Genomic DNA, 14,087 nt, shown 5'->3' on the forward strand with positions numbered 1-14,087 from the left:
GAAAAATATTGGTTACGCAATAAATATTCACTTTTAAAGCAAACATTTACCAAAATCCTAAACTTTGACGCTCTGTCAATGACCCCCGCCCTCGAAACGCCGCCGTTGCCGCTCTCTTTTTTCTTTTTGTCTCTTTAAGATTCTACAGTTTGCGCGCTTTGCAAAAACTTCGCAGTCGTGGGAAGCAGTCTCACCAACTGTAGCTTTTGCATAATGAAGAATCCTAATCCAAGGTAGGGTTTTCTTTTCTTTTTTTTTAAAAAAATTTACTTGATCAAGTCTTAATTTACTTGCTTTATTTGCTTTCATTTATTTATTTATTTGGTGGCAGTCTGTTTTTTATGTGAATGTGTGTCATGGGTTTTTATGAAGTTTTGAGATTTTGAATTAATAATGAAGTTGAATTGTTTACTAGCTTAGTTTTGCTTTTGTTATGGGCTTTTGCACTTGCATGTTTTGTTTGTTTATTTATTTGTTTGATTTTAGGTTGATAGGAATTTGTTGTTGTTGCTTGGTTTTTGGTGGGGGCATGCCGGGGGGGGGGGGTAGCAATGGTGGTGCTTGTGTGATTTTGAAAAGAAATTGGAACTTTTTTTAATGAGTTTTTTTATTGATTTAAAGTATTTAATTTGCTTAGAGAATCAGATAAGAATACCCATTTTAGTAGAGGGCAGTTTGTTGAGGAATCTGGAAAAATGATTTAGGAACTATAGGTTGCAACTTGCAAAGTGCAAAATAGTAATTGTTCAAGGAATTGGCCTTCTGTTTATCATAAGGAAATTAAAAGATGAACATACACACGCACGTTTTTTTTATTTGGTGAAAGGCAGTAGCCCCCTTCCTCGTGAATTCGCATATTGTGCTGTTGGCATAGGTATGCTTCTCTGACTAGAATTGGATTTTCTTCCTGAAATATTGGTGCTGGTCCAATAGCTTGTTGTTTGCCACTGCAACAACCCTAAATGGCTAGTTTTTGAATAATTTCAATAACTTAAGATTGTTAGTGAAAATGGGTGGATTTGCAGCTTAATTTTGATTTATGCTCATCCTGGTTAGCAGAAATATTTGGTTTTATTTTATTTTATTTTATGAAAGGGGGTCGAGGGGTGGGATTGGGCTGTAAATGTTAGTGTTCCAAAAGCAGTTTCGCTACACTAACTATTTCTTGCTACAGGTTGGGTTTCCTTTGAGGAATCTGCTTTCTGCTTCAATTGAGGGGGTACTAATAACTGTTTTTTTACACTAATGGCTGCTATGAATCCAATAGACATTAGTTCTTCTGATAGTGAGCTTGAAACTGAAGATGTTGGAGACAGAAAAGCCTCATCTTCAAGGATCCTTCCCCAATGGGCGGCTACAAATGGTACTAATTTAAGGAGTCCTGGTTAGTCTGTATTTTGAAAAATTACCATATGGTCTAAGTTCCAAAGATTGATGCTTGACTCGCACTAACCCATATAACCATACTTAAAAAATGCAGGTGATACTAGGGAGTATAAAAAGATTTCCAATCAAGCACAGTTTTCTAATTTAAACTCTTCTGGTGTAAATAATCATTCACGAACTGAAGTCTTGACACATGACCCTGATGATAATGCTAAAGCCTCATCTCAACATATTGCCCTAGGCAATGGTTCTGAAAATTTTACAATGAATGGGAATATTGGTCAGCCTCGGACTGTTAATTCTCGAATTTCTAATGGTTCAGGTACTGATTTTGAGAAACTGACATCTCAGCAGGCTCTAAAGAGGACTCTTCCTCCGTCTCTTCAACTCTCTGGACAAAGTAGTAAATCAGGCAATTTAGTGGAGATTATGAGCAACAGTCAGATTCATGATGCTTATGGAAACTCTAACCATTTGGCTGGACCTAGTTCTTCCAATAGCCAGAGCTATATGAGAGACCATTATAACTGGGGCAATACTGATGGAGCTATGTATGGAAATACTAGTAGGGTCCTTCCTCCATCTTTTATGCAAGGAAAATCTGTTAATTTTTCTCAGTTTTCTGGGCCTGAAAATCCTGTATATCGTGCTGGAGTAAGTGAAGAAAGAGCTCCTATAAATGATGAAAGAATGGTTTATCAAGCAGCACTGGAGGTATTTCTTGTTTGATCTGAGACTTGCCTCATTCATATCATGATTTAACAGTTGATGGTCCACTGCACATTAATTCTTGCATCTTAGACTGGGGTGATGTTATTTTGACGAAAGGAAGCTTTAGCATTATTATGTATGTCTTTTTCTTTTGTGCGTGTGCAAATTACAAACTCTATGGTTATTAAGTTTACAACAAACCTGCTGGACTGTGGTAATTTTCTATTGTGAATTTAATGAACTTTCTTATGCTAAACTTATGGAGTATGAATTTGTCAATGGGTTTCTTTTCTTGTTGTTTTTCCTCGTCTCTTTCTTCATGTGATTCACTGATTTGTGTAAACAGTAATATTTTGTTGTCTTCTTTATTTTGCTAGTTTCTAAATGGTTTCATATTTGATGTGCTTAGAGAGTTTATATACGAAGGGCTTATGTTTCATGCAGGACCTCAACCAACCAAAAATTGAAGCTGAACTTCCCGATGGTCTTTTGTCTGTTTCTCTTTTCAGACATCAGGTCATATTTATATACACATATATTTACATATTATGGATGATTAGTTGTTTTATGTTGGTTATAATGGTTATTTCCTTTTTTTTCCCTGCCATGTTGCACGGGTTATTTAATCATTGAATTTTGCAGAAGATTGCATTACATTGGATGCTTCAAAGAGAAACAAGAACTAGGTTATGTTCAGGTGGAATATTGGCTGATGATCAGGTTACTTGTTTAAATTTCACTATTGTTATTTATTTATATATGATCAGTGTGCCTTCAATGCGTATTTTATAGCCTAAGTTTTCTGCTAAGATTGATCATGGCTTGATCCTACAGGGCCTCGGTAAAACAATCTCAATGATTGCTCTTATACAAGTGCAGAAGTCTTTAGAGTCCAAATCAAAACCAGAAGATCCAAAAAAACGTGAATTTGTAGCTCTGAATTTGGATGATGATGATGATGATGATGATGATGATAATGGTACTGGTGGGTCAGACAAAGTAGGCCAAAATAGAGAATCTGATGATACCAAGTCAATCTCAAAAGTGAGTACTTCAACCAGTGCATTCAGCAGACAGAGGTTACCAGCAGGGACATTGGTTGTGTGTCCGGCGAGTGTTCTTCGACAGTGGGCCAGGGAGCTGGATGACAAAGTTTCAGAGAAATCTAAACTTTCTGTCCTCATCTATCATGGGGGTAGCAGGACCAAGGATCCTTCAGAACTTGCCAAGTATGATGTCGTTCTTACAACATATTCACTTGTCACTAATGAGGTTCCTAAACAAGCTATTGTTGATGATGATGAAATTGATGAAAAAATTGGGGAGAAATATGGATTGTCTTCTGACTTTAAGAGGAAGAAAACAGCTAATGTTGGTAATAAGGGGAAAAAGGGTAGGAAAGGAATTGATGGCTCCCTTGTTGATTCTAGTGCTGGTGCCCTTGCTAGAGTACATTGGTTAAGGGTGATACTAGATGAAGCTCAAACAATAAAAAATCATCGAACACAAGTTGCTAGAGCCTGCTGCGGTCTTCGAGCCAAGCGAAGGTGGTGCTTATCTGGAACACCTATACAAAATGCTGTTGATGATTTATATAGCTACTTCAGGTTCCTGAGACATGAACCATACGATGTATATAAATCATTTTGCTATGGGATAAAAGTTCCAATAGCTAGAGATTATGTAAAAGGTTACAAGAAGCTGCAAGCTGTTTTGAAGGTAGTAATGTTGCGTCGCACAAAAGGTGGTTGCCTTCTCTTTTTTTTTTCCTTGCAAATTTAAAAAAATCTTCTCTAACAATATTTAGGAGGCAGGATTTTGCTGTATTAGAAGAAAGTTCGTAATTTGCAGTTTGACCTAACAAACTCTAAGAATACTCCATATATCTCATGGTATTGCAATTTAGGTTCCTACATCCCCTCAATTTGTAGATCCATCCCTGTTATACAGAAATGGTATTATAACTTTTGGTTATGACAATATCAGTAACTGTAGTATCTAATATAGGTGTGCTGTAGTTGAATTTAAGCTTTGTATCATTACTGCTGTTTTGGCTGATTTGATTATTTTCTATCTAGCAACGTTGATTGACGGGGAGCCGATAATCAAGTTGCCGCCAAAGTCAATTCACATGTCCAAAGTAGAGTTTTCATCTGAGGAGCGGGCTTTCTATAACCAGCTAGAAGCTGATTCACGTTCTCTATTTAAGGTTTCCCTTTCATTCTGCATATGTATTGTTTTCCATAAGTTCCCCTTTCATTCTGCTTATTTGTTCCCGCTTTCTAGTCACTTGTTTGAAACATGTATGACCAGTGTGCTATTTCTAGTTGACTTATCCTTCTGTTTTTATTTGCAATTGGAAGCATATTCCACCTTTTACTTTTTTCAAATCAAAGCCTTCTTTTGAATCCCTGCTTGGTCCATATCTAAACTATGAAGTTTAAATGACTGTACTTCAAAAATTATTATGTTCTATATCTGCACAAAATAATATAGTTTGGGAAATGATAATTGAATGATTCTAGTATTTATTTTCAGCTTCAACAAGGAAGCTCCACCTCCCATAAATGGTTCTTTTTTATTTTTGTGGTTACTAGTTCAATTTTGAAGAATCTGCAAATTGCTCCACAACATATTTTTGCTGTACAAAATCATAATGATTCTTAAGCTTGTAGAAATGTGATTGCTTAATATTACACTTTACTAGAGTCTAGGATTAATTTTGTAATTTAAAGATTTAATTCATATATGTTGGTGAAAATTGTGTTTTTGCTGTCATTTACGAGCATTCAAATTCTGTTGGTGTTTTGCGAACATATCATTTACGATACCTTGGTCATAATTCATTTACTCTAATTTCATGTTCTTGTCAGTCTGACTTCATGCTTCAATTATGGAATTCTCTATCATCTGATAGTTACACATCTTTTAACACATATTTCCTACAGGAATATGCAGCTGCAGGCACACTGAACCAAAATTATGCAAATATTCTGTTGATGCTATTGCGCCTACGTCAGGCTTGTGATCACCCGCTTCTTGTCAAAGGATTCAACAATGATTCCATTCGAAACTCTGACTCTGTTGAAAACTCTAACCCTGTTGGACAAGTTTCTGTAGAAATGGCCAAGACACTTCCTAGAGAATTCCTGATTAATCTACTGAACTCCTTGGAAACTTCCTTTGCCATCTGTCTTGTATGCCAAGTGAGTTTTTCTCGAACATAATATTTTATCTGAATATGGCTCTATTGCACTTCTGAATGTTGTTACAGTAGCAATGACTTAGCTTAGTTTTTATATATGATGGTATTTTGAGGAATATAAGCAAAGCTCCCTCTCATGATATTTTTTAATATATTAAGGCCAAAGGTGACGATTGCATTTCAATGTGTTTAACATGGAAAGGTTAATACAACTTTTAAATTATAAAATGAGTAGTGTGGCTTTCTGGAAGATTTTTTTCGCAACTCATTGTTAGATGTGAAATATTTTTCAATTCCAATTCTCATGGTATCTGGCTAGTGAGCTGAAAAAGTTTATCATTTAGAAGGAATCTGTAGGATTAGTATAATGCTTAATGTGCTTTTCTTTTTCCAGGATACACCTGATGAACCTGTTGTTACCATGTGCGGTCATGTTTTCTGCTATCAATGTGTGTCGGAACATCTGACTGGCGATGATAATACCTGCCCTGCACCTGAATGTAGAGAACAACTTGGTGATGATATAGTTTTTTCTAAAGCTACTCTTAGGGGCTGTCTTGCAGGTGATCTTAATAGTAGTTCCTCGCATCCCCAGTTCTTTGGAAAGTCAGTGATTTTACAGGACGATTACAGTTCATCAAAAATCCAGGCTGTCCTTGAGATTCTTCAGTCAAAATGCTTATTAAAGAATTCAAGTCCTGAATCACCGAGATCTATTGGATCCAGTGAAGCTCCTTTTTCTTCTGAACAGACATTTAAAGAAACTGGTCATTCAGGAGGTAGAGCTGTAAAGCACACAACAGTTTATTCAAACTTGCCAGCTGATGGACCGATGAAAGCAATAATTTTCTCACAATGGACTGGTATGTTGAACTTGGTTGAGCATTCACTACGCCATCATGGTATAAACTATAGGAGACTTGATGGAACAATGACTTTAACTGCACGAGACCGGAATGTCAAACATTTCAATACTGACCCAGAGGTTTGTTCCTATCCCTTGAATTTAAGTAGATCCCCTAATGCCGTTGGTTATTATTCCGTGAACATGCATGCATATTTGTATTTATTCTGTAAACACTTGAATAAATAAATTATGTAGAACTTGAGTAATGCTCTTTCTTACTTCTCCCATCCATTGATTTTCTTGCAGGTAACTGTGATGCTGATGTCATTAAAAGCGGGAAACCTTGGTTTGAATATGGTTGCTGCTTGTCATGTTATCCTTCTGGACCTCTGGTGGAATCCAACCACTGAAGACCAGGCTATTGATCGAGCACATAGAATCGGACAGACTCGTCCTGTTACTGTAACTCGGATCACCATTAAAGACACAGTGGAAGATCGAATATTATCTCTTCAGGTATTTTCTCTATAACCTGAATTTGCCACTTTTAGTCATGGAAGCCAACTGACTTAGCAACATTGGTTTGGGATGAACTATTAATTCTTTCCGGTGTTGTTGATTTCAATGTCATTACTGAAGGATTGCTGTATAATAATGGTTGGGTATGGCATACCGAGTCTTTTCTGGAAATTGCAAGATCAGATACTGTTTTAGCCATTGATGATGAAAATTTTGCTTTGTTAGCAGATTGGTGAAAAGATTTGTTATCTAAAATTTATCTTTTAATTTAACCTATGTAGGATGAAAAAAGAAAAATGGTTGCTTCTGCTTTCGGTGAAGATCAAAGCGGGGGCTCAGCAACTCGATTAACAGTGGAAGATCTCAGATATCTGTTTATGGGAAATTAGCCAAATCTCATTTCATTGCTTTCTTCTGCCTTATATATTCGTACTTGAAGTTCCCATCATGAAAGTTTGATATTTTGAAATTTTCATTCAGAATCAGAAATTGCACACATCTGGTGCCAGCTAAATGCTGTCATTCATGTTTTGCAAATTAAGAAGCCGACTTATATGAGATTTTTTAAAGCCGAGCCATTTTTTTGTCCATCAGGTGCAGAAATAGGAAAGCAAGGGTGCCTGTAAATTCTAACTAGTTTTCAATCTACATTAAACCTTTGGTTATTGTAGTTAACCTCTTTTGCTCAATGTAATACATAAATATTATTTCCAAATTACTGTGTGTTTGTTTGTCTCTAGCTTTCCTTGTTTCACCTTCAAACCCCCCTCTCATCACCAAATAAAGGATCGTGGACCTAATTTCATCGGAAATATCTGTTGCCTCAAGGCTTTGGCAGAAGGCCGACAATGGAAAGTAAAGAGACTTCAGCTTGGACTCAATCAAGGTACATTTCCAACTAATAACTTTTTCAAGTCTGTTGATTAGAGGATATGCCTGTAGTTTGTAGGGGGGACAGGGAAGACGGAATGCAGGCTCCCTTAGTCTTTTTATATATATATAAAGGAGGGTGTAGAATGGGAAAGAAAGGGATGGCAGATATTGAAATTCAGGTTCCAATCATATGGATGCATAATGACTAGCCTCACGAGGGGGTGTAAATGAGATATTGGAGCTTGCAAGCTACTCGAGTTTAACATGAAAAATTCAAACTCGATTCAGTAATTATTGAGTCAAGGTAGAGCTATTAATTAAGCCGAATTCGAGCTTAGTCATACTTGACTTGAACCGCTCGCGAACTTTATCGAGCTATTCATATTTTTATTTTTTTATATTGCGTTATTTCCCTTAATATATATTGTATTAACCTTAAGCTTAATTATTGAGCCGAGTTCGAGTTCAAGTACAAAATTGGTAAACTAGTTTAATCGAGTTTGAGCTTAAAAATAAACATTCGATCGAGTTCGAGTTGAGTATTGAGCTTCGAATTTTGAGCTGAGCTTGAGCTTGGCTCGGTTTGGTTACACCCCTAGGCCTCACTAGAAAAGAGTCGAGAAGAATTGATGGTGTTTTTACATTTGTCTTTTTTTTTCCTGCTGTTCACGAGAATATATATATTCCCATTCAAAAGTGGTTTTAATCAACTCTCGTTATCTACCCTCTTCTCTTGTAGTTGTTTTTTATGGAAACTGTTTAAAACAAGCAATATTCCAATAAAGAAAGCAAAATCATGATGAACCCTTTGCATTAAGGCTTTTTGGGGAGGACTATGTTTGCAAAAATGTCTTCGAGCCTGTTGTGCTGGTTCTGGGTTTCTGACCAGTGAGAAAGAACTCTGAACAGTCATCACTTTTGCTTTTATTTTTTTTCATTTTAAGTCTAGGATTATTGGTATCAAATAGTAACATTGAGTCCTTGACTATTCTGAAAATGAGTGCTGGTTCTGGGTTTCTGACGAGTGAGAAAGAACTCTGAACAGTCATCACTTTTGCTTTTTTTTTTTTTTCATTTTAAGTATAGGATTATTGGTATCAAATAGTAATAGAGTACTTGACTATTCTGAAAATGAGTTGGGCTATCTAATTAGGCTCAAAGGCTTGTTTGAAATTAAGAGTATAAAAATATTAGGTTCGAAAAATGGGTTTAGTTAAAAAATTAAGCTTGTTTAAAATATGGATTGGGTTCGAGTTTGAACATTCAAGGCTTGAGTTACACCACAAAGAACAGCAGAAGAACGAAGTAGGAACGAACGTTGAAAGATGAACGAAAGCTACAGAAAAGCAAGAACACTTGAGAGAAAAGTTGACTCAGCATGACTTATTTTTTAAGCTTGTAGTATTTTATATTATGTTATTTTTATATATTACGTAATTTATAATATATAAAAATTAAATCTATAGTATATAATAATTTAAATATTAAAAAATATTAAGATAATTATATATAAAATTCTAATAAATAAAAATATATGAAATTATTAATTATTAATATAATGTAATGTAAATATATTTTTTACTTTTTTAAATAATATGAGCAGGCTTGGGGAAATTTTGAAGTTATATATTTCGGGTCGGTCTTGATTTGGAGAAATATAAAGTGTGTTAATATTTTACTTAGGTTTAGTCTATTAACATCTTTTTATAATAATTATATGAAGTCATGTTGGGTTGACTTGAAAAGGGAGGAAAATTCTCTCGGTGTTTTTTTTTTTTTTTCATTTGTAGGACTCCAACTCAAACATCTTGTTTAAAGTGTATGATTTTAAGTGTATACTGTATTTTTTTTATAAATCAGAAAGCTCCATATGTGAAAGTTGATCTAGGCATAGATGGATTCAATGTCAATAATACTTTCAAGTGTGAATACAAATTTTGGGAGTATATCCGAAAGGATTCTGATTTACTGTGCTTGCTTGGCGTTTTACTTTTTCTTTTGTTGATGCCACCTCTTTCACCAACTTCACCAAACAAGTGAGTCACATTTTTGGGTCTCTCCTTAAATTGCAGACATATAAACACACAGTAATCACACACACCACTAAGAATTTCTCTGTGATATTTATGCCATCTTAAATCTCACCTCCATTTTCAAAAAGCTTTAGAAAGCAAAAGCTTGCAAAAGTAAAAGATGCCTTTTTGAGAGTTCAATGGTTGAACAATATATATTCGTAGGTGAGGGTTTAAACAATGCCTAGTGATGGCTTCACATGCCAACCTAGTTAAATGGTGGCTCCCCCCCCCCCCCTCCCCCTTTCATGATTTCAACCCTATTGCCCCTCGTGAGAAAAGAAAAAACAGATCTGCCCAAGGAATCTCCTTATGTGAAAGCTGGATGGCAGTCAGCATTGTTGCAGGCTCAATCAATAATCTCCTTCTACAGTTCCAACCCAAAGCCGATCCATGATTTTTTCAAGTTTGAGTACTTTTAATTATTATATATATGGGGTATAGTAGAAAACAGTGATCTTGGATCCTGTAATCATGTTCAAACAATGGGAGGTCTGGCACACAGCAAAAGATTTTCTTTATGATCCTTTGTTTTTGACTGTCTGCAAATTTCACCCTTTTTTAACTTTTGTTTTTTTACCAGTAGGCAAAAACTTTAACCATATTCACATTATATGTATATACTATAGTTCGTTCTTTCACAAAAATGTAAGATTTTAATTAAAAAATATATTTGATGTAATAATTACATTATATTGAATACATTGTAAAAATCAAAGGACGTTGTATTAAGAATTTTTAAAAGCATGTACTAAGAAAAAAAAAGAATTTGAAAAGTTGTTGAGGGATGACCGAGTTCTTTGTCAGAGAAGTTTTTAAAGTTTTGTTCACCGAAAGTTAATAGACCCTCAATAGGTCTAGCATTCAGTCGAAAATATTTATGTCTGGTTTTTTCCCAAGTTTTGTCTTCTTGACTTTATCAAGAAGAGACTTGAGGTTGAGGAGTTCACAAAGTGTTAACACCTTTAACTACTTAAGAAATGTCAACATTCATTCTTGGTAGGATTCGAATTCAGGTTTTTATTTGACATTTATGGGAAAGATATATGGAGGTGCTCTTACTCTGTGAACCCTTTAATTGTTAGACGAAAACAGAAGACAAAACTTAAGAACAAAATCGAATATAGACACCCTAGATTCAATACCGAACTTGTTGAGAGATTCATCAACTCCTAACGAATAACACTTTACAATCTTCTTTCAAAATGAATCCAACTGTCCCTCAACAAAAATAAATATAAATAATTTTACTTTTAATGAGATAATATTGTATGATCATGTGCAAGTTATTTAAACTCATATATTAGTCATAAAGTTAATACTTGGATATGAGTCACACTAGTCACGTTGCTGTTAGGGAGTAAAAGGCTAAAAATTAACCATTTCTTCTCCTTTCAATTGTGGCTCCCTTTCCCCTTAAGTTCTTCATCGATAATTTTTAGTAGGACCGATGTTCGTTTAATTTTCTAAGCTTATGTTCATAAAAAAAATTACCCACATATGCTGCACTCCAATAATAATTTAATAATTAAAAAATTAATAAATTGACCTAGCAAAATTCACAAGATACAAGCTCAGCAAACATTGGGGCCAAACCCCACATACCCATTGGCTCCATCAAAGGAAATTTGGATCCCTTCTTGTTGGATATTTCCTATTATTGAAAGACCCGAACCCGAAGAAGCAAATGCAAAGCAAAAAGTCCCCACACTATCAACGGGTATAAGAAAATTGTTTGCGGGTAGGGTCACTATCGGCCCAGCCGACAAATAAAACGATACTGTCGGAATCCGAACCGTGACAAAACTCGATAAGTTGTAACACGTATCGAATATGGATACTCCGGAAACTCGAGGGAGGTTAGCCGTTTGCTCTATAAAAGCGTCACGGAAAGTGTTATAAGCTATGGTCGGGAACCTTGTGACCGCCGTGCCGGTATCCATAACGACTCCACCGTACCCTAATTCGGTAAGTTGAAAAAAGTCTTCGGATATGGGTACCCGAATGCCTCCGATTCCTAAACCAGAAAGCCCGATGTAGTAAAAAGTGGGTGCTTGTGGGTTACGTAGTAAAGGTACCCATGCAGCACCTACGGGCATTGCTTCACGCCCGAATACTAATGACCCGGATGAATTGGTGCCCCGACTTACTAAACAGTAACTAAATGCACCACCGGTTTGACCACCTAATTGACCCACGAGTGACATGGATCCACCTCCTAGACCCAATAACCCGGCTGCACCCACGAACATGCCCTGGTTCACATGACCGCACCCAATAGCCACGTCTTGAACCACGGTTGGACCGAAAGTGAGTGTTTCAAGAGCCAGGGTCCCTTTTGTGTAAGACCCATCACCGTACATGACTTCGTAACGACACCGACCCGCATGGCAACCCGAATTCTCGATCCGGTCACAAACGGAAGAGCTACAAGGGACGCCACCGTATGAAGCGGAATCAGCCGGGTCAAAAACCGGGTCGGATTGTTTATAGCATTGGTTACAGGGTTTACATTGGACCCAAACAATATCACTGCCCGAATCTATAACCATATATTGACTTCTCGGTGGGCTGCCGACACCTATTCGTACGAAGTACTCTCCGCTTCCTTGGTCCATTCCCGAAACCACATCGGACCCAAAATCGTTCACTCCATGAGCCGCCTCTCCGTCGTGGATTACACCGCCGGGGATGCGGAGGAGGAGGCTAGCCACCCTTTTGACGTCCCTTTGAATACGAGCATGGAAACGACGGCTGTGGTTTCGTGAAACGGTGGCGTTTTCGGTGGACAGCCAGTCCCTATGGATGAGTTTCAGCTTCCATTTCCATTGATCTTCACTTTCAGTAACGTTGAGAAGTTCGTGATGATTATATTCAGATGTTTGGAGAGGACTAGGCTGTGCTAACACCCCAACGAGAACTTGTTCCACGTTCAAGAGTTGAAAGTCGGGGAAGGAGGTGGCAGCGTTAGTTAGAGTTAGGTGTAGTAGAGCCACCAGGGCCAGCTGCAGTGCCGGAGGAGGTGACATGGGGTTTTGGTGGGTGAGAGGAGTTGAAGGCGGGGTTTTGGCTTAGGGATGCGTAGAAGGAAAAGACATGTGGGGTTTAGAGATATAATTGGAGATTGAACTGATGAAGGTGAGTGGGGAAAATCTCATATCATATATACGGTGCCTTGTTTCTTTCCTTTCTCGCTTTTACGAGTGTGTTATGTTGACTCAGTGGACTGCATTAATTATCTGGATTAACCCTGAAATTTTCTGTAATAGGATTTTACCCGGTTTTTTATAAAAATAATATTAAAATTTAATTAATTAATTACGGAAATGAAGTGATTGTTATAATAATTCTGCGGCACTCCTTGTTTAAATAGAAAAAGTGTATGAGGCTTTTTTTTAATTCACCATATTTTAATTCTCTACTCTATTTTTGCAATTAATTAAATTTTAATATTATTTTTATAAAAATAGATTTTATCAATGTAAAATTATTTTCGATAATAAATTTCAGAATATAAAATTATTTAAAAGTGTTTAGTTCAAAAAAGTAATATTTATTTATTTTTTAGAATGTACTTATTCATCAGTAAATTAAAATATTTTAACTTTTACGAGTAATAAAAGAAAAATAAAATTTACGATCTTTTTAGGTAATTTTACCTTTAATCAATTAAATAATAAAATTTTATATTTCAATCAAATAAGGATACATTAGATTACCATATTCAATTCATTTGAATGGAAGGTGAGATTTTGTTATTTCGATAAAGAAATATAGGATTTAAATGTACGTTTTATTAAATTATCATTGTTATAGAATCTGTTTTGGATAATGATATATTTGGCCTTGTACTTTACCAAAATGTTTAATATGGTACCACTACTATCAAATCTTCTATGACAATAACAACGACACTAACTATAATTAGTATGACCAGTTTTAGTGGTAGAGTAACTTCCATAATACTTTTACTTTTATAGTCAAATTATATTTTTAAATGAATATAGAATATTTTTGATAGAATATTTTTCATCTATAAATTACGATTTGAGAGCTCACTTAAAAATATAAAATTATTTATCATTCCATTGTTTAAGTGTTGGTTGAGTTAAAAGAGTGGGAAAAATCTCATATCGGTATCTTCTTTCGAGACTTGTTTCTCTCTCATAAGTTGATTTAATATTTATAAAATTTTAGTATTAAATAAATAATTATTTATTTTAATTTGATTTTAGTATGAGGGTTATAGGATTGCTCCATTGGGAAACAAAAATAGATTTTATAAATTATCTTTTAAGAAAAAATGTTAAAAACACCTTAATCAACCTTGATTAAAAGGAACAACATGAAGAAGTTCATCGACGCTTAAATAAGAAAAATGGTATTGTTTAAGGATGTGGAGCCGGTTGAGTTTTAGCTCGATTGACATCGATATTGTTGTCAATGCAGGAGAGAGTTGGAAAGGACTATGGGT

The 14,087-nt window shown here is 35.6% G+C and overlaps 2 protein-coding genes across 4 annotated transcripts; one reads left to right on the top strand and one right to left on the bottom strand.

The window, feature by feature from the left end:
- The first annotated feature begins 12 nt into the window (after positions 1-12).
- LOC105780005 (hypothetical protein) lies at positions 13-7,407 on the top strand. 3 transcript variants are annotated; one of them, XM_012604055.2, is made up of 11 exons: positions 13-233; positions 1,175-1,384; positions 1,481-2,100; positions 2,542-2,613; positions 2,740-2,817; positions 2,932-3,841; positions 4,176-4,306; positions 5,046-5,303; positions 5,697-6,287; positions 6,456-6,665; positions 6,950-7,407. In XM_012604055.2, the coding sequence occupies exons 2-11, from the start codon at positions 1,246-1,248 to the stop codon at positions 7,055-7,057; spliced, it is 3,117 nt and encodes a 1,038-aa protein (XP_012459509.1). In that variant the 5' UTR covers positions 13-233; positions 1,175-1,245; the 3' UTR covers positions 7,058-7,407. The 3 variants fall into 3 exon arrangements, with proteins under 3 accessions (XP_012459509.1, XP_012459510.1, XP_012459511.1); XM_012604056.2 differs by having other exon boundaries at positions 1,175-1,363; XM_012604057.2 differs by having other exon boundaries at positions 1,175-1,363; positions 1,709-2,100.
- A 3,710-nt stretch (positions 7,408-11,117) lies between these two features.
- LOC105778763 (protein ASPARTIC PROTEASE IN GUARD CELL 2) lies at positions 11,118-12,750 on the bottom strand. The gene has a single exon (XM_012602525.2). It carries the CDS (start codon positions 12,640-12,642, stop codon positions 11,188-11,190), a length of 1,455 nt encoding a protein of 484 aa, XP_012457979.1. The 5' UTR covers positions 12,643-12,750; the 3' UTR covers positions 11,118-11,187.
- Between the last annotated feature and the right edge of the window lie 1,337 nt (positions 12,751-14,087).

This window comes from Gossypium raimondii, chromosome 4, assembly GCF_025698545.1.
Source record: "Gossypium raimondii isolate GPD5lz chromosome 4, ASM2569854v1, whole genome shotgun sequence".
NCBI classification, from domain to species: Eukaryota; Viridiplantae; Streptophyta; class Magnoliopsida; order Malvales; family Malvaceae; genus Gossypium; species Gossypium raimondii.